Below are 21,734 nucleotides of genomic sequence, written 5' to 3' on the forward strand. Positions count from 1 at the left end.
GTGGCCAGCTGGGACCCAGGCCTGGGCACCAGCCCCAGAGCCCATCTCATAACCTCACCTGGCACTGCTTTCCCACATGAACTCCACTGGCCTCAGGATGGCCTAAAAAATTGGGCCAAAGTTCAAGAGGGAATGTGTGTTTTAACCCTGTGTGTTTGTCCCCTGTTTCAGCCACCCCTATGGAAAACTGCAATATGGTTTATGCAACCTGAATAGGAGAGACGGGGGGAAAGAAAACAAATGACAAAATAAAACCTCCCCTCCCATTCTTGCACCCCACCCCACCCCACCCCTGGCCCCCACCTCCCTGCCCTTGGTGCATCGCAGTATCTTCTTGAGTGAGTGTTTCCAGCCAGACCGTCATTCCCTCTGGAGGAAGGGAATGTGTGGGACCCAGCACAGCCACACCGGCTGATGTGGGCACCCGTGGCTTCCCTGTGCTTGGGAGGCAGTGCTGTGGGGTCTGCCCAGTGACAGTCAGAGCCTGGGGCCCGGCCCGCTTCCCAGCTGCAGCTCCTACACCTCGCCAAGTGTTTGCGCTTCAGGTGTGCGTGGGCGGTCTCTCCTGGGCTCCTGGAATGGGACCCTCTTGCAGCCACCGTGGGGCTCCTTCTGGCTAGTTGGGGAGACTGGGAAGAGGGCCACTCAGTGAAGCGGAACGGACTGTTCCTTGAAGGAAAACCGCTCTTCTCTTGATTAAATGAGTAAATTAGTTCCAGATCTCCTGTCAGAGAGTCAAGCTGTTGGAGAGGGTGAGGGCGAAGCAGAACTGGTCGTGAGGAGGATACTGCTGTTCTTACTATAATAGGAGAAAGCTAACAAGCCATGGAGAATGAATAGCCACATGGCTTTAGAAATGTATTTTTAAAACTATATTTTTGGAAACCAAATTCAGCGAACAGGGCCTATGCTCAGAAGGGCTTTTATACTTGATTTAATGCTCTGTTGCTGTTCTTGCGAAACTCTTAATTTTTGAGCAAGGGGTTCCACATTTTCATTTTGCACTAAGCTCTGTGTATTATGTGGCCCATCCTGTCAGTGAAGTATATTTTAAATCAGTGTCAGATAATTATGGACAATTTTTCCCCTCGATTTTTAGGGAGGGCGGGGTATCCTGTTCAAGTTTGAAAGTCAACTTTTGCACTACATGTTTTGCATGCCTAACAGGCATAAGCTAGCAGACATAAGCTCTTGACATCTATGCATACTTACTGATCTGTACCAGAATGTGCCACAGTGCAAATATGATGTTGGAAAGTACTGAGCAAAAAGGTTAAGCGTTAGTATTTACAAATTAAAACATTTCAGAGCTCACTTCTCCCTGGGTAGGCGAGGCATTTTATACAGAATCTTCTTCTAAAATGGAGAAATAAGAAAGAATTGTCTTGCATTGGGTCTTTAGTGAGGACATGACCCTGCTGTTCTTAATTATAACCATGCCGGGGACTGTCTCAGGAAGTTGGTCTGTCCTACCCTATAACCCCATCCTGTCCACCAAGAGATCCAGAGGTAAGAATGAGGGATATGCAAGGGTATCTGCTTGATTTGCAGAACTCAGGCTCATGTGGACATACTTAAGTTCATCAAGTTTAAAAAGGGCCAGAGCCATTTGTTGGTCCTTTTTTCTTGGCAAAGATACTGTGACATAATCCAGCTAACATCATTGAGGCAAACCGAAGATAAACATATGGCCCTCTTTTTTTCCCCCCTTTTTGGACCATAATGTGGTAATAAGAATAGTCCATTGCAGGAACACATGGTGATGTTTCTTTTAAGGCAATGGGAGGAATTTTCCAGAAAGCAGGGGGTCCCTTCAGAGACTCAGCCAAGGCATCCCAGTTCACAGCAGATTAACACAGGATATTGGAAGAGTCCACGTGGGCAATGGGACAAGCTCTGGATAGGTGGATGGACCTCCTGCAGGACTGGTAGGGAGTCTAGTCTGAGACAGGTGGCAGCAGAAAGCACTTGGTGTAGACTAAGAGTTATTTTGGGCAAAGCCCACCCACTTGAGATAAGGGGGCGTGAGAAGATATGGGTGAGCTAGAGAGAAATGAGAGGGAATCTGGAAGGAAGTGGGTCTAGGAAGTTAAAGTAGGTGGTACTGCCAACATGTCTATTGATACTGAGAGGTTGGTCCCTAGAGCTGTTGAGAGCAAGGCAGGTTTGGGTGAAGTTCCTAGAATCTTTTAAGTCTCAGATCAGAATTAATTCTAGGGACCGAGACAAAGCTGAAATCACATGAAGATGAGCAGTGGCCCCCACTGAGGAGGGAGAAGGAATGGAGTCACTAGGAACTGGGTAGGCCTTTCCATGGGGGAAGGGGGGATGCCTTTCACATATATCATGTCAGTTTTCTTTATTCTCTTCAGTTTTTGTAGGTATCAGTATTATCTTTATTCCTATTTTACACGAGGAATCTGAGGAGTGAATGGAAGTGCCCAGAGTTAATGGATTCATTGTGTCTGGGGCTCTTTCTAATACCATCTCTGTGCCCTTGGCTTAGATACCTCTCTGAAGGTCCTTGGTGGTGGCTGTAGCAAAATGGTGGAAAGCAGACTGCCTGCTCCAACCACCTGTTCGGACTGTGTGAGCTTTGGCAGGTTACTTGGCCTCTGTGCTGTACTGAAAGTAAAGATGGTAAAACCTTCCTCACAGTGCGGTGGTGAGGATTTAAAAAGATAGGATGTGTAAGAGGTTTAGAACAGTGCCTGGCAAATACGTGTTACTACTGTGCTCTATTTAGAAATAAAACTTTTTAGGGAAGATTTGAGATATTAAGAGTTATCACTACCTAGGAGATGGGTGGATCTGTGGCAAGGTTATTCCTAAAAAGTAAATACTGGGGATCCCTGGGTGGCGCAGCGGTTTGGCGCCTGCCTTTGGCCCAGGGCGCGATCCTGGAGACCCGGGATCGAATCCCACATCGGGCTCCCGATGCATGGAGCCTGCTTCTCCCTCTGCCTATGTCTCTGCCTCTCTCTCTTTCTCTCTCTGTGACTATCATAAATAAAAATTAAAAAAAAATTAAAAAAAAAAAAAAGTAAATACTGCAAAAATCATTCCTCTTTAGTCTTCCAGATCTTAACAAAGCAAGATGTTCCCAGTAATCAAATTGACTTACCAAATAGTTTTAGTGAGAGATTGCCCAGTTTAGAGGCAGAAATTTTGGATGTGAGTTCTTGCTGTACCATTTCCTGGCTTTGTGAAATGGGGCATTTTTTTCAATGTCTCTCACTTATCTGAGAGATATAATAACCAATATCCATAATTACCAGTCACAGGGCTGACAGCCCACCTCACAAAGTTATCCCGAGACTCACACAAGGTGATAGAGTGAAAGCCACTTTTAAATAAAATTATGACATGGGTTGGATGCTTTTATTCCCTGGACACAGGCCTACTATAAGCAAGAAAAAGTTAGCTGTCTGCAGAGTAGGCAAGAGGAAGCCATTCTGGAATTTAAAACTGCAATTTAAATAATCTAGTCCAGCTTTGGGTATTAATAATTTAGTAAGGTAGCCAGGTGGCCCCCCAAAAAATGAGTATACAGTCTGTCCCAAGGAGTCTTTTATTTTTTGTCTGTGCCATTCTCTTTACAACAACCAGATTGTGCTTGTGTGTTTTACTTCCTCTCTACTCATGCAGAGAACTCAGAACCCACCCCAGTGAATCCTTGCTATGATGGGAGCCACACATGTGACATTACAGCTCGGTGCCATCCAGGGACAGATGTAGACTACACTTGTGAGTGTGCCTCTGGGTACCAGGGAGACGGACGGAGTTGTGTGGGTAAGTTGTGTGCACTCTGTTCTTTCATGGGATCCCCCAACTCGGTGTTAATAGAAGATAAGCATGTCTGCTTTAGGTTCTCCACTGATTGAGAGGCGCGTTTAGCAGCTGTTCACCTAAATGCTCTCATTTAAAAACTAAAGCACGTTCTGGTTAGGTTTGAGGTCTAGAGGATAGTTTGGAGGGGAGTATTTGGGGCTAGGACTGGGAAAAGAAGACATGTTACAATTCCTGCATATTTTGATTTCTCAAGTTTTGTCATTTTAACCCTGTATTATTTCTTATATTTACTAAAACATATGTTTTCCAGTTATCTTTAGGTTTCAGACATTGTGTTCCTTTCATCCATTACATCCCCACAAGTCTCAGAAATTTTATATTTCTAAAGGAAAAAATGTTTGTTTTTCTTTTAAGTGTTGAGTGGTTGTTTTTGTTTTTACTGTTTAAAGATTTTTCAGAATATTCAATATTTCTCCCTGTGACTTATACTTGAATGATTTGAGATAAATATTACAACCTGCAACATGCATTCACATTGATGCTTAGAAATATGACATTTTGATTCCCACCCCCTCAATTTATTTGTTCATTGAAGCTTCATGGCAGTGAGACAACATTGGGCTTTCAGAGCTTCCACTTGGAGAACTCTTGATTTAAGGAGTGCTTTTCTGTCCTTATTTCTTCTTAGATGTAAATGAATGTGCAACTGGCTCCCATCACTGTGGCCCCAACTCCATGTGTGTCAACTTGCCGGGAAGCTACAGGTGTGAGTGCCGGAGTGGTTATGAGCTTGCAGATGACCGGCACACTTGCGTCTGTGAGTGCATTTCTCTTTTTGGCCAAAATGGTGCTGATTCATTAATGTTTCCACTCTGACATACAGACGTTCTGCCGTATGGTTTTAGAAAAAATTTATGTTGAAGTTACCCAAAGGTATGGATCAGTTCAGTCCTGTGTTGTTGTTTTCCTCTAAATGGATACTTCTGGTGTTGAGTTATTGAAAGGTGTTCTCCCAGTTGGGATTCCTATGTCTTGGTATTTGGCCCAATTGTGTAACAAGACTATGAACCTCTAATACCACCAGTTCTAGATAGAAGTAAGGTATTTATCAAATTTAAATGAAATGGATTATAATTCAAAGATGCTCATTCCACGTGACCAACTATAGACCTCCATCTGTAATAAATCTACTCTTGTAGGGTTAAAAAAAACAAAACAAAAAAACCTTTGGATCTAAAGAAGTGGATCTGAGAGAACTAGGATTCCAAATTCATCCCACTGGTAGAGCCAAATGATGATAGAGAAAATACACTTTTTAACCCAGTGGGATGAAAAAGTAGCAGTGATCACAGAAACTCTGTGTGCTTGTGTCTAGTTCTGGTGATTTATAAACTTTAATCAAGGACCATCTCAATGACTGACCTTCATGTTTAGTGTTTTTGATTACAAACTCAGACCAGTACTCCCCAACTTTAATATGTATCCATGCCATCTAGGGATCTTTTTGAAAGTCAGATTCTGATTTTCTGGCTCTGGGATATGGCCTGAGAATCTTCTGAGCCCTCAGATATCCTGATGCTGTTGGTGTGTGGATCACACTGGGAGGAGTAAGCCTCACCCATTCGCAGGCCTGCACTCTTAGATGTCCTTGCCGCCTTCTCTTTTCAGTGATCGCCCCACCTCCCAACCCCTGTGAGGATGGCAGTCATACCTGTGCTCCTGCTGGCCAGGCCCGGTGCATTTACCACGGAGGCAGCACATTCAGCTGTGCCTGCCTGCCTGGTTATACTGGCAGCGGGCACCAGTGTACTGGTGAGTACCTGTGGACTGTCGACCTCAGCGATTCTGGAAGGTCGCTTGGATGCAATGTCTCCACATAGCCAGAACCTTTCTCAAAAGGACCTCTCCCTTCCTTCACTCATGCAGCCTTGGAATTATCTAAAGAGCAAGAGAAAAGCTGTATTTTGAGTCAAAAAGCAGAGCGAGGGGTGGTTTCCCTTGGACTAGATTTTTGAGCTTATACAGTTATCCTTGGTGGAAACATTCTTGGAGCACTAGGAAGCCACTCTCAGATTGTAACTTTCTGTTCCTTGGAGCTGGTGTGGGCTGGAGGATCTTTGGGAAAGCCCACTCACCTGTTGGGAAGTCTCTGTCCTTCAATCTCTTTGGTTAATGGCTTCATCTAACGCTTTTAGTCATGCCTAACTGGCTGAAGTGGTATTTTAAATAATCTCTACACTTACATGCAATGCTTTTTCTCTAATTTTTCCCCCTCCCCTCTCTCTCCTTTTCTCCTGGAAATCCGAAGACATTTAAGGTGGTTGAGGCTTGATGCAGTATTACCATGAGACTGGAACACAGGACTAACTATTAACATTTAACTTGGCCAAATAATACTAATGACATTTGAGGTTGTTACTGAGCGAGGTATAATTCTCTGGGTATAAATGTTCATGAAACCACGATTAGTAGTACTTTAATATAGTTATTATTTAGCAGATCTGCATAATCCACCAAAGGTTTTCAAAATGTATCAAGTGACGTGATGGAATTGAAACCCAATTTCATGCTGTCAGTAATATCCCAGAATTATGGTAAAATGAGACCCTGGGAATGAGAGAATGGTGGGGAAAGGGTCTGTTTGGGGATTATAAACCTGAAACACAGGCTTTCCCCCTCTCTTAAAATTGCTGCCTGCATTGGCCAGGCCACTGTGCCCCTGGGCACCCCGAACTGATGTGCTAGAACAGCCGTGTAACTCCTGGGAGCTTTACAGCAGCTTAAATAGCATAGAGCCCACCCCACTCCTTACCAAATGTCTGCTTCTCATCCTCCTCCCACTCCTCTTCCCCTCAGTTTCAGTGGAGAGGCTGGCTGGACCTGTAGACGGAAGCCATATGTTATGGACAGAACAAACGTGTCAGGGCAGCACAGCTGTCCTCTCCTTCCCAGATGTGGTGGGTCACTGGGCATTGTCTGCACTGGCTCTTTAATGTTTCCACTTCTGTTGTACAGAAGCTCTGCTGTATGGTTTTCTTGAAAATACAGTTTATACTGAAATGACCCAAAGCTATGGCTCAGTTCAACCCTGTTTTTTTTCTCCCCTCCTAAAAACACCCCCATCTTTAGAGCTCAAGTGTTTCTCCAGTTAGAATGAGATAGATTTGGAATTCACAGATGCTTCTCTCATTTGACCAGCCAAAGAGCTCCATCTGTCATAGGACTCTTCACAGACAGAGGTAGCCTCCACAGGTATGGGGGTCAGGGTGTGAGGTGCACTAACTCCTACTGGTGTGGTTCTGTTATTTCTCACAGTGGGAATAATATCTTTTCCACCCTCGTGGAACCTTGTCATACAGTTTCATTTAACACACTTCTGGCTCTAAGAGATGAGACTGCTTGGAAAATCAAAATCTTGTCAGAATTTCATATTTAAACATTGGGCTGCTCAGGGCAGCAGAGGTAGTGATTTTAAGGTATTTAACTCTTTAGGTCTTTGGTTTAAAGCCAGTAAGTTAAATTAATTGCAGCCTAGATGTGATGCATGTTAATAATCATAATACTATTTGAGTTAGATGCTTATTGGCCTAATTCCTTCTAGAATTATTCTCTTATCCTTCTTTTAACTTCTACTTGTCCTGTAAGACTTTGATTATCTTTGGAGTCAGATTAGAACTCGGAAATTGGCCACTTTTACACATTGAGAACTTTCGACTGATGCCATTCATTGCTATTACTTACATCTTGCTGATTTCTGCCATTTTAACTTAATTCTTTTGAAGATTTTATTTATTTATTCATAAGAGAGAGAGACAGAGACATAGGCAGAGGGAGAAGCAGGCTCCCTGTGGGGAGCCCAATGCCAGACTTCATCCCAGGACCCCAGGGATCACGACCTGAACCAAAGGTGGATGCTCAACTGCTGAGCCACTCAGTTGCCCTAGATTTCTGCCATTTTTAATTGTCCTCATTGAATCTCTGCTCCTCTACTTTTTAGATTTTCTCTGGAACCTGCAAACCTTAAAACATGCCAAACCCATCAGTTGCTTCCCTAGTGTGTTATCTATTGCAACATAACAAATTACCCCCAAACAGAGCAGCTTAAAACAATACACATTTATGATATATAGGTCAAGGACCTGGAAAGGGCTTAGCTTGGTCCTTTGCTTTAAAGGATCCTTGCAAGACTGCAAAGGATAGGCCTGGGGTCTCATCTAAGGATCTAACTGAAGAAAGATCCTCCCATGGTTACCAGCAGGGTTCAGTTCCTTGAGGACTGAGAGCCTCAGGTCCCCACTAGCTGTTGCCTGGAGATAACCTTCAGCTTCTTGACACACAGACCATGAACAAGGTAGCTTACTTCCTCAAAGCCAGTGACAGCAAGTCTGCTAGCAGAATGGAAGTTATAATCACAAGAATGACATCCCCTCAATATTGCTTTGGTGTGTTGGCAAGATGCAAGTGACTCAAGGGAAGAAGATTACACAAGATTGCAAACACTAGGAGGTAGGGATCTTTGGGATTCCTTAGAGGCTGCCTCCCAGAAGCAGTTGCCATGTGGTTGCCTTCCAAGCTTTTCAGATTGTAGAGCAGTAGAAAATGAATAGTAATTTTCCTAAAGACTTATGCCATGCCTTAAATCAAGCTGGGCTAATCATGAAGGTGACTTACAGGATAAATATGTAAGAGTAGGAGTGTGTGTGTGTGTGCACATGCACACATGTGTGTGTGCATGCATGCACATATTTAAAGGCATGCCACAGTCCGCATGTGACCCTGTGACCACAGAGAGAAAACAGCAAAATAGAGAAAAGGTTCTATTTTGTGGAAAGTGTGCATTCTTGAAGCACACATATTTTTCTTTACTCCATTAAAGTAGCAATAAAAGGGTGTGTGAGTTTTTCTTTAGCCAGTTTGTCAAAAACTGAGTTCCCTGGAGAGGCTGGACTTGGCTTTGGGTTCTCAGTCTAGTCTGAGTCACTAACAGGAATTACTTTTATCCAAGTATAAGTAAATCTTTTCCAGCTTCCCTCAATCAACCCTAATTTCAATGGTTTCAGGGTTGATTTCAACCATGTATTGATACGAGTTTTAATGCTCAGGCCTGTTTGTCCTCCTAGATCTTGGTGACTTTGCTAAGTGCAAAAGCAAATTCTCTTGAGTCAGGATCTTTCCAGGGAGGAGCAAGTGTGAGTTGAATAGGTGGGATGTTGCTCAGTGCCCTTACCATTCAGGAGGGACATGAGAAGACATACTTAAATTATTTTCTCTTAGATCTCCTGTCCTAAGAATGGAGAGGTTAGGAAAGGTATGGTCAAGTCGCTGCAGCCACAGGAGAAGAGAGCAAGGCTTGAAAGGAAGGAGTTTATTAGAGAGGGTCCCAGAGAGAGGGTCATCACATACCACGTGGGGCACAACCGGTGGGGTACAACCGGTGGGGTGCTTGACTGAATAGGTGAGGAGTGAGAACTTGTGGGCCAAATCCGTTTTTGGAACTTTCACTGAACGGTTTAGAAGCAAAGGGGATGGGGTAGGGTGGGATGGGTTGGTGGGAAGCTAGGAGGTGTTAATCTAGTAGTTGGATTTATTTTGAAGAGACTTCACCTAGTTTTGGGTGTGAGCAGAATAAGGCCAGTGAGAAGAGTGTTGAAACACCAAAGTGTGAATTCAAGATGGAGGATTTTAACAGATTTTCCATACAGGTTTTTCACCAGCTTAATAGGTAATAGAATGGAGAATTATGCTGAGATTGAGCCATATGTCATTATCTGAATAGTAAAGGAGCTCTTGAACCTTGTTGTCTTGGCCTCAGTGTCCTAGCAACCCCTAAAGACCCCAGACATTGGTTGTTAAGCATAAATGGCAGCCCCCTCCCCCAGTGGTACAACAAGGAGTTTCTCCTTTGCCAAGGGGCTTAACATCTTTTCATGTTTTCTGTCCTGACACTGACTCTGATCAGAATTCCTAGGCCATAGGCTTTAAGAACATAAGTTAACTTGGTAGCTCTGGGGAGTCCCCTCTCTCTTAGTTCAAAAATAATTTCAAGAAACTGATCCCTGGGTTCTAGAAATAGGCCCTGTGTCTCAGGAATTCCTGCTTCCTGTCATTGCCTGGGGTTCCTGTTAGCATGAGAAGTACTTTTAGCATATGTATTATGAATAGCTTTAACTTCCTGCATTTACTTTCCTGCTGGATGTTCATTTTTACAGCTTTGGTTTTACAGCCAGTTTTACAGCCTTTTGCAGGCCCAGGGAATTGAACGGCCACAGCTTCACTAAGCTAAGGATTTGAGTTGTCCTTTTGAAGAGACAGAGCCAAACTCAGGGGTAATTAAATATGACAATAGAGAACCCATATCGATTAGATTGAAGATAGGGTTTTTGTTGTCATTGGTTTTGTTTGGTTCCTAAGGAAAAAAAAAAAGCTGAGGAACTAAACCAGAAAACCTTCTTTATTTCCAACTTTGCAGATGAATTTATAAGTACTGTTCTGCCTTTGTAGGTAGAAAGGAAGGTAACCAAAGAGCCCAGCTGCTCATCTGGGCAGAGACTCTTTGGGTGGCATTAAACTTGGTTGTATCAAGCATTCAGGATTCTTTTGGACTTAGGGGAGCTAATTTATTTTGACTAAACTTCCCCAAGACCGAGGATAAACAGAATGTGAATTTACTAATAACAGTGTAAGGGATTCCTCTCCTGTGAACAGAGCATCTGGGTTTCACTTCCAGCATGTCCACTCAGTGGTACCCAGGAAAGCCCCTTAGCCATGGGAAGGTGTCTCAATGAGAGCCAGTTCATAGCCAGGCTGGTACTGACAACCCTAGAAGAGATTTCATCTGCTGCATTGAAGGTGGGCCGAGGAGCCACCTCTGTCCCCAGCTGATTCATGTCAAATTCAGGCTGTAACTCTCCAGATTCCTGGGTTCTCTGTGTTTTTGCCACTGACTGTAGCAAATTGATGCAATTCACTCCTGGGCCCCACACTCTTCTAGGTTTCACACTGATCATCTCAACTCACTTTTTTTTTTTCCTATTCACACATTTAAAAATCATTTTTGGGGTGCTTTTGTGGAAGCAACTGCTTTCTTTTATTTTCAGTAGAGCCTTGTTCAGGCCTATACCCTTGATCCTTCTCTAACTCTGGAAGACTAGGAAGTCTTTGCAGGTAGCTTATCTCAATCACCGACCATTGGTTTTATTTTATGTATTTTTTTTAAGATTTTTAATTTTTCTTTTTAAATAATCTCTACACCCAGCGTGGGGCTTGAACTCTCAACTCTGAGATCAAGAGTGAGTCGTATGCTCCACCAGGAAGGAGCCCCTGGCCATTGGTCTTAATAGTTTGACTCTCAGAGGTTTTTTGGGGATAAAGACAGTATGCTTTGCCATTGTCGGCATATGCTGATTACAGTAAATAAAAGGGCTATAAGTTGGCATTTGTTTGAATTTGCAGGATGTTGCAATTTTCAGAAATATGAAAATCTTCTGGTATCATGTGGAGGTGGAGGGTGCTGAATTCTTTATACTGATAAACCTGACAAATTTAGATTTTCTTTTTTATGTGTTGTTTCAAAACTTCTGATAGTATTTTTCTTGCACTTTTCTATCTCTTCTAAAGACAGAAAGTAGAGAAAATATCTGATTAATTGGGCATTTGTAGATAGTAGGACTCTGATTACATGAGCCCGAATGTGCTTCTAACTTAGTTGAAAAAGCACGCAGAGCCTCACAGGCTGCTGTGCATCTGCGTATTGGTGCTATAGGGACATGGTGCCAACAATGCAAGAACAAAACCATTGTTACACATATTTACTGCTGTGCTACTGAAAGGAAGTGAATGATTTACAGTCTAAAGGCTAGTTCAAAGGTGATAACTTCCTGGAATTCACTGTGGATGAAAGATGCTCTAGAAATATACAGCAGGATATTTTTTACTGGAAGTGACCACACATGTTTGATTTCTAATTAGACATTCTTAGTCTAATGGGTTGACTCTTCTGTCCCTCAACTTTGTGCATTAAGCTTGCCTTTAGCTGCCATTATATTTCTGCTCATGTGCAAAGGTCTTCTAAGGTTGACCTCTTGTCAGTGACCCATGTGTACTAAGGCCATGTAGTAGCCCCAGTTGGGTGCAGTGAAGTCATGCTGTTCCTTCCTCCCTCCCCCACCCCCTCATCCCTGTTCCTGCCTCTGCAGATGTTGATGAATGCTCGGAAAACAGATGTCACCCCTCGGCTACCTGCTACAATACCCCTGGCTCCTTCTCCTGCCGATGCCACCCTGGATATCACGGGGATGGATTTCAGTGCACACCTGGTAAGGTTTGGAGAGCCAGAGTAGGCCCAGAAAATTGGCTCCTTTGGTGCTATTTTTCTACAGCCTTCAGCCCACTCTTACTGGAGACCAAGGCTTTTCCTGTTCCCTCTAGCTGCTTATTTTACTGAAGCTCACTGGCTATTAGCATTCTGGGAGGCCAGGAGTATGACCCATCCATTATCCTGCCGAGTGTCCTACCAGTTGTGGCAACTGCCTTAGTGATCTGCTCTGCCTTGGTACGTGTGATTTAGATGAAGAACTTACATACATCACGCTTACTAAACAGGAGCCATCTGCACTAGTGAGCTGCTAGTAAGCCCCATGACTATTCTAGGAGGTCTTGGCCAGCATGGTGCAATTTTCATGATTGCCATTGACTAGAGCTTCTCAGACTTAAATTCTAGACTTCAGGGGATGAACAAAGTTTTGCTTATTTTCTCCCAAGTCTCTTGGGATGTTTGGACAGAAGCCATTCATGTTTCTTCATTTTACGCAGACAGCCGGGGGGACCCTGAGGGTTGAGGGGGAGGGGCTGTTTTATAGTACAGTCAGCTCAGGACAGGGGGAAGTGTGAGAATTAGGGAGAAGTTAGGTAGGTTGTGGCAGAACTAAAAGTATCTAGGAGTTCAAGCTCAGTGCCTTGCTCTTTTTCCCATGTGATACTGTCTCCCAAGTATATGGAGGGAAACACAAAACACCTCAGACCAAGGCCTTTGAAGTTAGCTGTAGAAGTGGGCGGGATGCAATGTGTTTTATTCCTTCTGTGTACATCTCCTTTACCTTGGCCTCTTCGGAAGACCCCGCCTCAGGACTGAAACCCTGTGAGCAGCAGCAGCACCACGCCCACGCTCAGCAGGCCTATCCTGGCAGCCAGCTGCACATTCCCCAGTGCGACGATCAGGGCCACTTCCTGCCCCTGCAGTGTCACAGTAGCACGGGCTTCTGCTGGTGTGTGGACTCTGATGGTCATGAAGTCCCCGGCACCCGGACTCCACCTGGCTCCACGCCACCTCACTGCAGACCACCAGGTGAGCCGGTCAGGGAAGAGAACTTGTTCTAGCCCTGGCCTGGGGCCTGAGAAGTGGGACGGTGCCGACTAGGGGGCAGATTACCCTCCTTGCCCAGACCATGCAGACCTAGGGCTGATCTCCACCCTGTCACAGCCTCCTTCCTCCTAGGGACGTGTGAATGATCTGTGTACACCTGTGTGCTCACTCACGTGATGGGGATGGACAGACATACATATGTGATCACTGTGGCACACTGCACTGCCACCTTAGACTTGTCCGGTACAAGACTGGAACCTGAGATGGAGCGTGTAGGTCAGGCTGAGGGCACTGCCCTACATCAGTTACGTCAGCTTAGGGAGATCTGAGAGCTAGACAGATCTAGACAGACAGAGCTAGACAGACCCACCTTTTGTCCACAAGGAAAACTGCTTTCCCATCTTCCTTTGTATCACTTCACTCTGCCTTCTGAATTGCAGCAAATAGTATGAAAGTCATTTTAGCATTGATAGGAAAAATAAGTATGAACCTGTGGGTGGATCCAAAGGTTCACAGCTAGTTTGCTGTCAGCTAATCATCCCGGTTGTCTCTAGCCAGGCCTGGCATGTCAATGGGGAGAGTCCCACTTGCCCCAGCCACCATCAGAAGAGGTGCGGGAACCCATCATGGTCACCCATGCAGTCTGAGATGCTGATGGTGAACCTGTCTGTGTCATCTGAGCACTCCCCGTCTGGGTGGGGCCTGGTTCTCAAGTGCTCACATTTCATGCCAGCTGCAGATTGCCAGGGCAGGTTTGTGCTCCCTGCTGAACTGTTCAAAGTGGGAAGAACTTTTTTTTATTTTTAATATAGAAGGACTTTATTATGAAGAACATAGGATTGATATGATACTATTTTAGCCCAAATAATTCCTATAGCCATGAGCTTGCTATTCAAAGGTCCATTTTTACTACCGAAAAAGAGAAATACTAAGCTTGGCTTTTAACATATGAGAATAAGAAGAGCTGGAGAATTACCACCAGTTTTGCATCATGGCCAGGACATTAGTCTTTCTAAGATTCACAGAGGTAAAAATTGGTTAATACTGGACATAGGTGTATGTCCTTATTGCCATGAAACTCCCAGTTTCTCTCCCTATTTTTAGGAAAAGATTTTGCAGGTCCAAAAAAAAAAAAAAAAAAAGGAAACCCCACCCAGAAAAATTGTTTCACTCCTGCCTACTTTTGAAAAAGTCTTGGTTCTAACTCCATCTGGGATTTAAAGAAATCAGATGGTTGCAACACGCCTTGGGGAATGGTTCTGAGTTCTGTTACACTTACTAAGACAAGTATGTGTGAATGACAGGGAGTCAGAAGAGAGCCAAGAGATTGAGAAGCTAATGACTGAAGGAGGGACATGTTCTCTTGGGCAGACTCTTTCCCCATGGCCCAGACTTTTCTTTTGGTGCTGGTTCGGCCTTGGCTGTCATTTCTGACTAGTCTCCTCTGCATTTATGGGGTTGGCTTGAAGGGAGGAAAACACTCTGTGTCCAAAATTTCAAAATATTTAAAACCCTGCCAACCAAAAATAGAAAAGAAAGAAATCTGTGGTTGAATTAAGGAGCTTCAAATAGTAAGGAACGAGAGGGAGGCATACATATCAGATGTGAGGTGCCTGTTTCCCAGAAGCTGGGTGTGCTGTGTGTCTGCATTCCAGACAGAGCTTTGCCTCACTGGGTGGTCCCCTGAACCAAGACTGTACCCTCTGAGTTTGCACTGGGAGCTTGGGGCAGTGTTGGGAACTTCTCCCAGGAATCCCATCTTGATGTAGATGGCTAGTGTTTGAGGAAGGGCCATTACCCTGTCAGGGTCTTTGAAACACATCTGGGTGAGGAAGTCAGAGACTCTCCTTCTCCATGAGGTCTTAAGAAGAGCTTGGCTCCCCAAGGGTCATGAGCTATAGAGGTGACCTGAAAAGCATCCACTTCCCCCAAACCCAATGAGTTTTGTAGTTGAGCTAGTTGGGTTTGAGCTCTGAGGATTTTATTTACCACCCTCCCATCTTCCTGGAGGAATTGTAGGTACTAGAACTAAATTGTAACGTTTCCAACTTTGTTCTTTGAAGCCATTGGGGGTTTTGACCAGAGGAGTGACATGAAATGACTGTTTTAAAGGGACTCTTCCTGGCTGCTGGTCATTTACACTGGGGGACAGCAAAGAGGGTGGAAGCCACAGAACTAGTAAGAAAGTTTGGTAATAATCCTAGCAGGAGACCATGGGACTTGGACCAGGGTGACAGGAGTGGATGTGTTGAAAAGTGAAGATTTTCTGAATCTATTTTGAAGGGACAGATGACATTTTCTGACCTATCAGATGTGGTGAGAGAGAGAAAGGAGTCAAGGACGTTTGGGCTAAAAATGGAGGTGCTATTTACTGATACAGAAAAGTCTAGGGGAGAGCAGTGATGAGGGTAGAAAGCAGGCCCCCATTCCCACCCCTGTTCTTGTTCTGAGACTGATGTTCTACACCCAGTTGATGGTATCAAGGAGGTACTTGGCTGTATGATTCTCCAGACCACAGGCTTTGAGTTGCAGGAATTAAGAAAGGAGAAGTACCTTCTACTTGAGTTCCTTTAGATAAGTGTATCCTAGATGGGTGTACAAGTTATTTCAGCGTCTTACAGCAGAGTCCCAGCAGACCTAGAACCGAGACCCACCACATTTGGGACAGAGTGACAGCCCCGTGGAAACAGGCTGGGAGGAAACAGCTAGAGACACGGTTCTGCAGGAGCTGGTAGGGGGAGCAGGGAGGGGAGGGTGCTGAAGGGAGGCGGTATAGCTACAAGGCAGCAAGCTGGAGCCTACTGAAAAAAGGTTCAGCTCTGAGCCAAGGGCTTCTGGGAACTGGAGTGTTTAACAGTCAGTTTGGAGTTGTTGGCCACCACCTCTGCTGTGCTCACACATGCTCATCACAGCAAGTCTCACTCCATATGGTTTTCCAGTGAGCAGACATTGAGGGCCACATAAGTAGGGCACTCAGGGACCGTTTCTTTTTTCTTTTTTTTTATAAGTGCCCCCTCAGTGCCCATCATCCAGTCACCCCCCCTCCCCCGCCCTCCCCCGCCCACCTCCCCTTCTACCACCCCTAGTTTGTTTCCCAGAGTTAGGAGTCTCTCATGTTCTGTCTCCATCTCTGATATTTCCCACTCATTTTCTCTCCTTTCCCCGTTATTCCCTTTCACTATTTTTTATATTCCCCAAATGAATGAGACCATATAATGTTTGTCCTTCTCTGATTGACTTACTTCAGTCAGCATAATACCCTCCAGGTCCATCCATGTCGAAGCAGATTGTGGGTATTTGTCATTACTTTCTTTTCTTTCTTTCTTTCTTTTTTTTTTTTTTTTTTTGTATTTGTCGTTTCTAATGGCCGAGTAATATTCCATTGTATACAAAAACCACATCATCTTTATCCATTCATCTTTCGATGGACACCAAGGCTCCTTCCACAGTTTGGCTATGGTGGACATTGCTGCTAGAAACATCGGGGTGCAGGTGTCCCAGCGTTTCACTGCATCTGTATCCTTGGGGTAAATCCCCAGCAGTGCAATTGCTGGGTCCTAGGGCAGATCTATTTTTAACTCTTTGAGGAACCTCCACACAGTTTTCCAGAGTGGCTGCACCAGTTCACATTCCCACCAACAGTGCAAGAGGGTTCCCCTTGCTCCACATCCTCTCCAACATTTGTGGTTTTCTGCCTTGTTAATTTTCCCCATTCTCACTGGTGTGAGGTGCTATCTCATTGTGGTTTTGATTTGTATTTTCCTGATGGCAAGTGATGCAGAGCATTTTCTTATGTGCATGTTGGCCATGTCTATGTCTTCCTCTGTGAGATTTCTCTTCATGTCTTTTGCCCATTTCATGATTGGATTGTTTGTTTCTTTACTGTTGAGTTTAATAAGTTCTTTATAGATCTTGGATACTAGGCCTTTATCTGATAAGTCATTTGCAAACATCTTCTCCCATTCTGTAGGTTGTCTTTTAGGTTTGTTGACTGTATCTTTTGCTGTGCAAAAGTTTCTTATCTTGATGAAGTCCCAATAGTTCATTTTTGCTTTTGTTTCCCTTGCCTTCATGGATGTATCTTGCAAGAAGTTACTGTGGCCAAGTTCAAAAAGGGTGTTGCCAAAAAAAAAAAAAAAAAAAAAAGTGTTGCCTGTGTTCTCCTCTAGGATTTTGATGGAATCTTGTCTCACATTTAGATCTTTCATCCATTTTGAGTTTATCTTTGTGTATGGTGCAAGAGAATAGTCCAGTTTCATTCTTCTGCATGTGGATGTCCAATTTTCCCAGCACCATTTATTGAAGAGACTCTTTTTCCCAATGGATAGTCTTTCCTCCTTTGTCAAATATTAGTTGACCATAAAGTTGAGGGTCCACTTCTGGATTCTCTATTCTGTTCCATTGATCTATGTGTCTGTTTTTGTGCCAGTACCACACTGTCTTGATGACCACAGCTTTGTAGTACAACCTGAATTCTGGCATTGTGATGCCCCAGCTATGGTTTTCTTTTTTAACATTCCCCTGGCTAACAGTAACTTCTTGCAAGATACATCAATAAAGGCAAGAGAAACAAAAGCACAGAAGAGAAAAGAAACCTACAGGACGGGGAGAAGATATTTGCAAATAACGTATCAGAATAAAGGGCTAGTATCCAAGATCTATAAAGAACTTATTAAACTCAACAGTAAAGAAACAAACAATCCAATCATGAAATGGGCAAAAGACATGAAGAGAAATCTCACAGAGGAAGACATAGACATGGCCAACAAGCACATGAGAAAATGCTCTGCATCACTTGCCATCAGGGAAATACAAATCAAAACCACAATGAGATACCACCTCACACCAGTGAGAATGGGGAAAATTAACAAGACAGGACACAACAAATGTTGGAGAGGATGCGGAGCAAGGGGAACCCTCTTGCACTGTTGGTGGGAATGTGAACTGGTGCAGCCACTCTGGAAAACTGTGTGGAGGTTCCTCAAAAAGTTAAAAATAGATCTGCCCTATGACCCAGCAATTGCACTGCTGGGGATTTACCCCAAGGATACAGATGCAGTGAAACGCCGGGACACCTGCACCCCGATGTTTCTAGCAGCAATGTCCACAATAGCCAAACTGTGGAAGGAGCCTCGGTGTCCATCGAAAGATGAATGGATAAAGAAGATGTGCTCTATGTATACAATGGAATATTACTCAGCCATTAGAAACGACGAATACCCACCATTTGCTTCGACATGGATGGAACTGGAGGGTATTATGCTGAGTGGAGTAAGTCAATCGGAGAAGGACAAACATTATATGGTTTCATTCATTTGGGGAATATAAAAAATAGTGAAAGGGAATAAAGGGGAAAGGAGAAAAAATGAGAGGGAAATATCAGAAAGGGAGACAGAACATGAGAGACTCCTAACTCTGGGAAACAAACTAGGGATGGTGGAAAGGGAGGTAGGCGGGGAGTGTGGGTGACTGGGTGACGGGCACTGAGGGAGGGCACTTGATGGGTTGAGCACTGGGTGTTATTCTATATGTTGGCAAATTGAACACCGATAAAAAATAAATTTATGAAAAGTAAAATATTCCCCTGGCTATTTGATCAGGAACCGTTTCTAAGACACATGGTCTGTCTCAAAATAGCCCTCTCAGGTGTAGGTCCTGGAGCTGGAACCAAGTGGGAAAGAATAAATATTGTCTTTAAGCATCATGCAGTCCACTGAGTTCCCAAGGAGGGTCCCTGCTGAGTGCTCTTTAAGCAGAGGCTCTGGGCCCTGGCAGAGTGGTCTCCATGGGTCTCTCCTGGCCTGAGTGTGACCTGCACCCCTGATCTTACCTCCTCTTGCTCTCTACTGATTCGCCTGGGCCCTGATGACTAATCCTCCCGGCCCTGGATATTTTCTTTCTCTAGATTCTTGCCGGGAGCTACTTAGAGCATTTTACTGCAGCGGCCCAGTGTCCAGGGGCCTGGCTGAAGCCTTCTGAGCAGACACTAGGAGGGCGGGAGGCCAGGTGCAGGGATCCTCAGCTACATGCTGCATTCTGTCCTTGACTCACCATCAAAGGCTTTTTGTCCCCATCTGCTCAGAGCCTACCCAGAGGCCCCAGACCGTCTGTGAGCGCTGGAGGGAAAACCTGCTGGAGCACTATGGTGGCACGCCCCGGGACGACCAGTATGTGCCCCAGTGCGATGACCTGGGCCACTTCATCCCCCTGCAATGCCATGGCAAGAGTGACTTCTGCTGGTGTGTGGACCAAGACGGCAGAGAAGTGCAAGGCACCCGCTCCCAGCCAGGCATCACCCCTGCATGTAAGCAGCCCCCAGGGACAGCCCCCCCTGCCCCGCCCCAGTCACCTCGACAGCTCTGCGGGGTTTCGGGGTCTCGGTAGGGAAGCTGCCAGCTGTGGGTGACAGTGGGGAGGGAAATGAAGGGTAGAGTCCAGTGAGAGAAGTCACTCCTACGCTGTTGATTTATAATCTAGTCTACCCGAGAACCCAATTTGGATTTAGTGTTTGGTTTTGTCATTAGCAGTTTCTGTAATTAGAACATCTGGAAGTCAGTTTAACATGCAGTTACTCCTCCTCCCTAGCCCAGGGTGAAAGAAGACACGTGTCACCCCGAGGGCCCAAAGAAAAGCGGACACAATACTGGCGGGTTTTTTTTTTCTTCCCCTTAAGAAGAAAAAAAAACTTTTGCTTTGTTCTGAGGGAAATGTTTCGTCTTCCTCCCTAGTAATTGGCAGTGTTTTACATAATCCTTGGGGGGGGGGAAACCCTTAGAAATTAGAATTTCTTTTAAGGAACATCTGGAACACATCTGTCTAGGGTAAAAACCTTTTGATGTTTGTGGAGGTTCTGCTATGTGGAAAGTAACTTCTTCCCTTCTCCCCACTTACCCTTGATTCCTTTCCTCTTCCACGCAGGTATACCCACCGTGGCTCCGCCCACGGTCCGGCCCGTGCCACGGCCTGATGTGACCCCTCCGTCTGTGGGCACCTTCCTGCTCTATGCCCAGGGCCAGCAGATCGGTCACTTGCCCCTCAATGGTACCAAGCTTCAGAAGGATATGGCCAAGACCCTGCTGTCACTGCATGTAAAGTGGACTTCTCCCGTGGGGGTGGGACCGCACAGGGCTTTCAGATCCGGGCAAGGGCCTGGGGTAGAGGGAGGTCCTAGAGGATTTCTGGGCTATAGTCCGACTTCAGGAGTCTGACTCTGCTACCACAGCAAATGGGGGCAGTGTTGCCGAGAATCACACTTTACCAACCAACGCTTTCTCCCGTGGTTCATGGGGTTTCAGATATGTGGAAAGGGAATTTCAGAGTTGTCAGGATACTGAGGTTATATGATGATCCAAGATGAAATTAACAGAACCCAATCCCCAGGGTTCTCTCCATGCTAGACCTTTCCAGAGGGTCCAACAGGTCCAGCTCAAGGGTGTGGTTTCTGTGGTCAGTTGAGAATCCCAAGTGGAAACAAATCCACCAATACCTCATTGTTGCAGCCCCCTCCTTTCCCATCCCTCCCCCCATTTGGCTCTGTGGATCAGTCTCTTCAACTCCTTCACAGAAAATCTGGGTGAAGGGGAATGCTGAGAAAGGAGCAGACAAGCTTTCCTAGGTGCTTGTTGCTTCCTGAGCCTGCAGGATCCCTTCTGCCAAGGCACTCCATTTTGGAGGAGGGATTTCTTTAAAGGAGAAAAGAGAAGGGAGTTCACCAGAAAGGCACAGACATTTATAAAGGAAAGCTGTGTGATTCCATTTCTAAACCTCATGCAGCAGGTACTCGCTTACCTAGAATAAAGAATAGTATAACGTCCATGTCTGCCTTTACTTAACAAACTAACCCCTTATCTGATTCCAAAAATTTAGAAGCAGCCAGTATTCAGAGGAAGATGTGTTTAAGATTTAGGTTTTGTAGTCATGATTTAGGTTTTGTTGTAGTCAGCAAACACTAGCATGCTGTTTTGTAAGTTTCCCTAAAAGATGTAGAAACTCAGAAATTGTCAAGACCTCAAATCCAACTATTCCAGCCAAGTCTGATGGCTGTACTGCATTTCTGAATTTGCCTCTCCCAGGGCAAGGTCATGGTGGTGGTGGTAGTGGTAGGGGTGGAATTGAAAGAGAATGGAACATGAGTTATAAGCACATCTTGGAGAAATTTACTTAATATGATTTATTCTTCCAAGAAACTTTGAAGTCAGTACAGGGGTTAACGGATCCCATGACTCCCTCAGTCAATGGAAACCCACATGGATGTACACTCTTGCCTGAGACAGAGGACTTTTACTTTTCAAGTAAAACTGTACTTTGACCTTCAGATCCTTCCATATACACTGCCCATTTGGCAGGAGCCAAATCCTGCTTTGTTCAGTATTTTTTATATTGACTCCTCTCCCAGAGGCATGTCAGCCCCAGGAGGCTGTGTTAGGCAAGTCAGGACCTGGTGTGACCTCAGGGACAGCCAGATGGCCCCTAGATGTTTGCTTTGCACATCTGTTGGGTTTCTCAGACCAGGAGTCTGAGTTGGAAATTGAATGAAGCAAGTACTGTGGAGTTTTGCAAAAAAGTATCACAGACTCAGCAT

The 21,734-nt window shown here is 44.9% G+C and overlaps 1 protein-coding gene across 2 annotated transcripts in view; it reads left to right on the forward strand.

The window, feature by feature from the left end:
- Positions 1-21,734, forward strand: part of NID2 (nidogen 2) — a 60,677-nt gene that overhangs the window by 33,513 nt on the left and 5,430 nt on the right. For both annotated transcript variants that reach the window (XM_041758539.1, XM_041758538.1), the window contains exons 9-15: positions 3,649-3,792; positions 4,481-4,609; positions 5,461-5,604; positions 11,988-12,107; positions 12,905-13,135; positions 19,236-19,457; positions 20,072-20,241. In XM_041758539.1, coding sequence (XP_041614473.1) covers positions 3,649-3,792; positions 4,481-4,609; positions 5,461-5,604; positions 11,988-12,107; positions 12,905-13,135; positions 19,236-19,457; positions 20,072-20,241 — 1,160 coding nt within the window. The remainder of the gene's footprint in view (positions 1-3,648; positions 3,793-4,480; positions 4,610-5,460; positions 5,605-11,987; positions 12,108-12,904; positions 13,136-19,235; positions 19,458-20,071; positions 20,242-21,734) is intronic.

Source organism: Vulpes lagopus, chromosome 6 (assembly GCF_018345385.1).
Source record: "Vulpes lagopus strain Blue_001 chromosome 6, ASM1834538v1, whole genome shotgun sequence".
NCBI lineage: Eukaryota > Metazoa > Chordata > Mammalia > Carnivora > Canidae > Vulpes > Vulpes lagopus.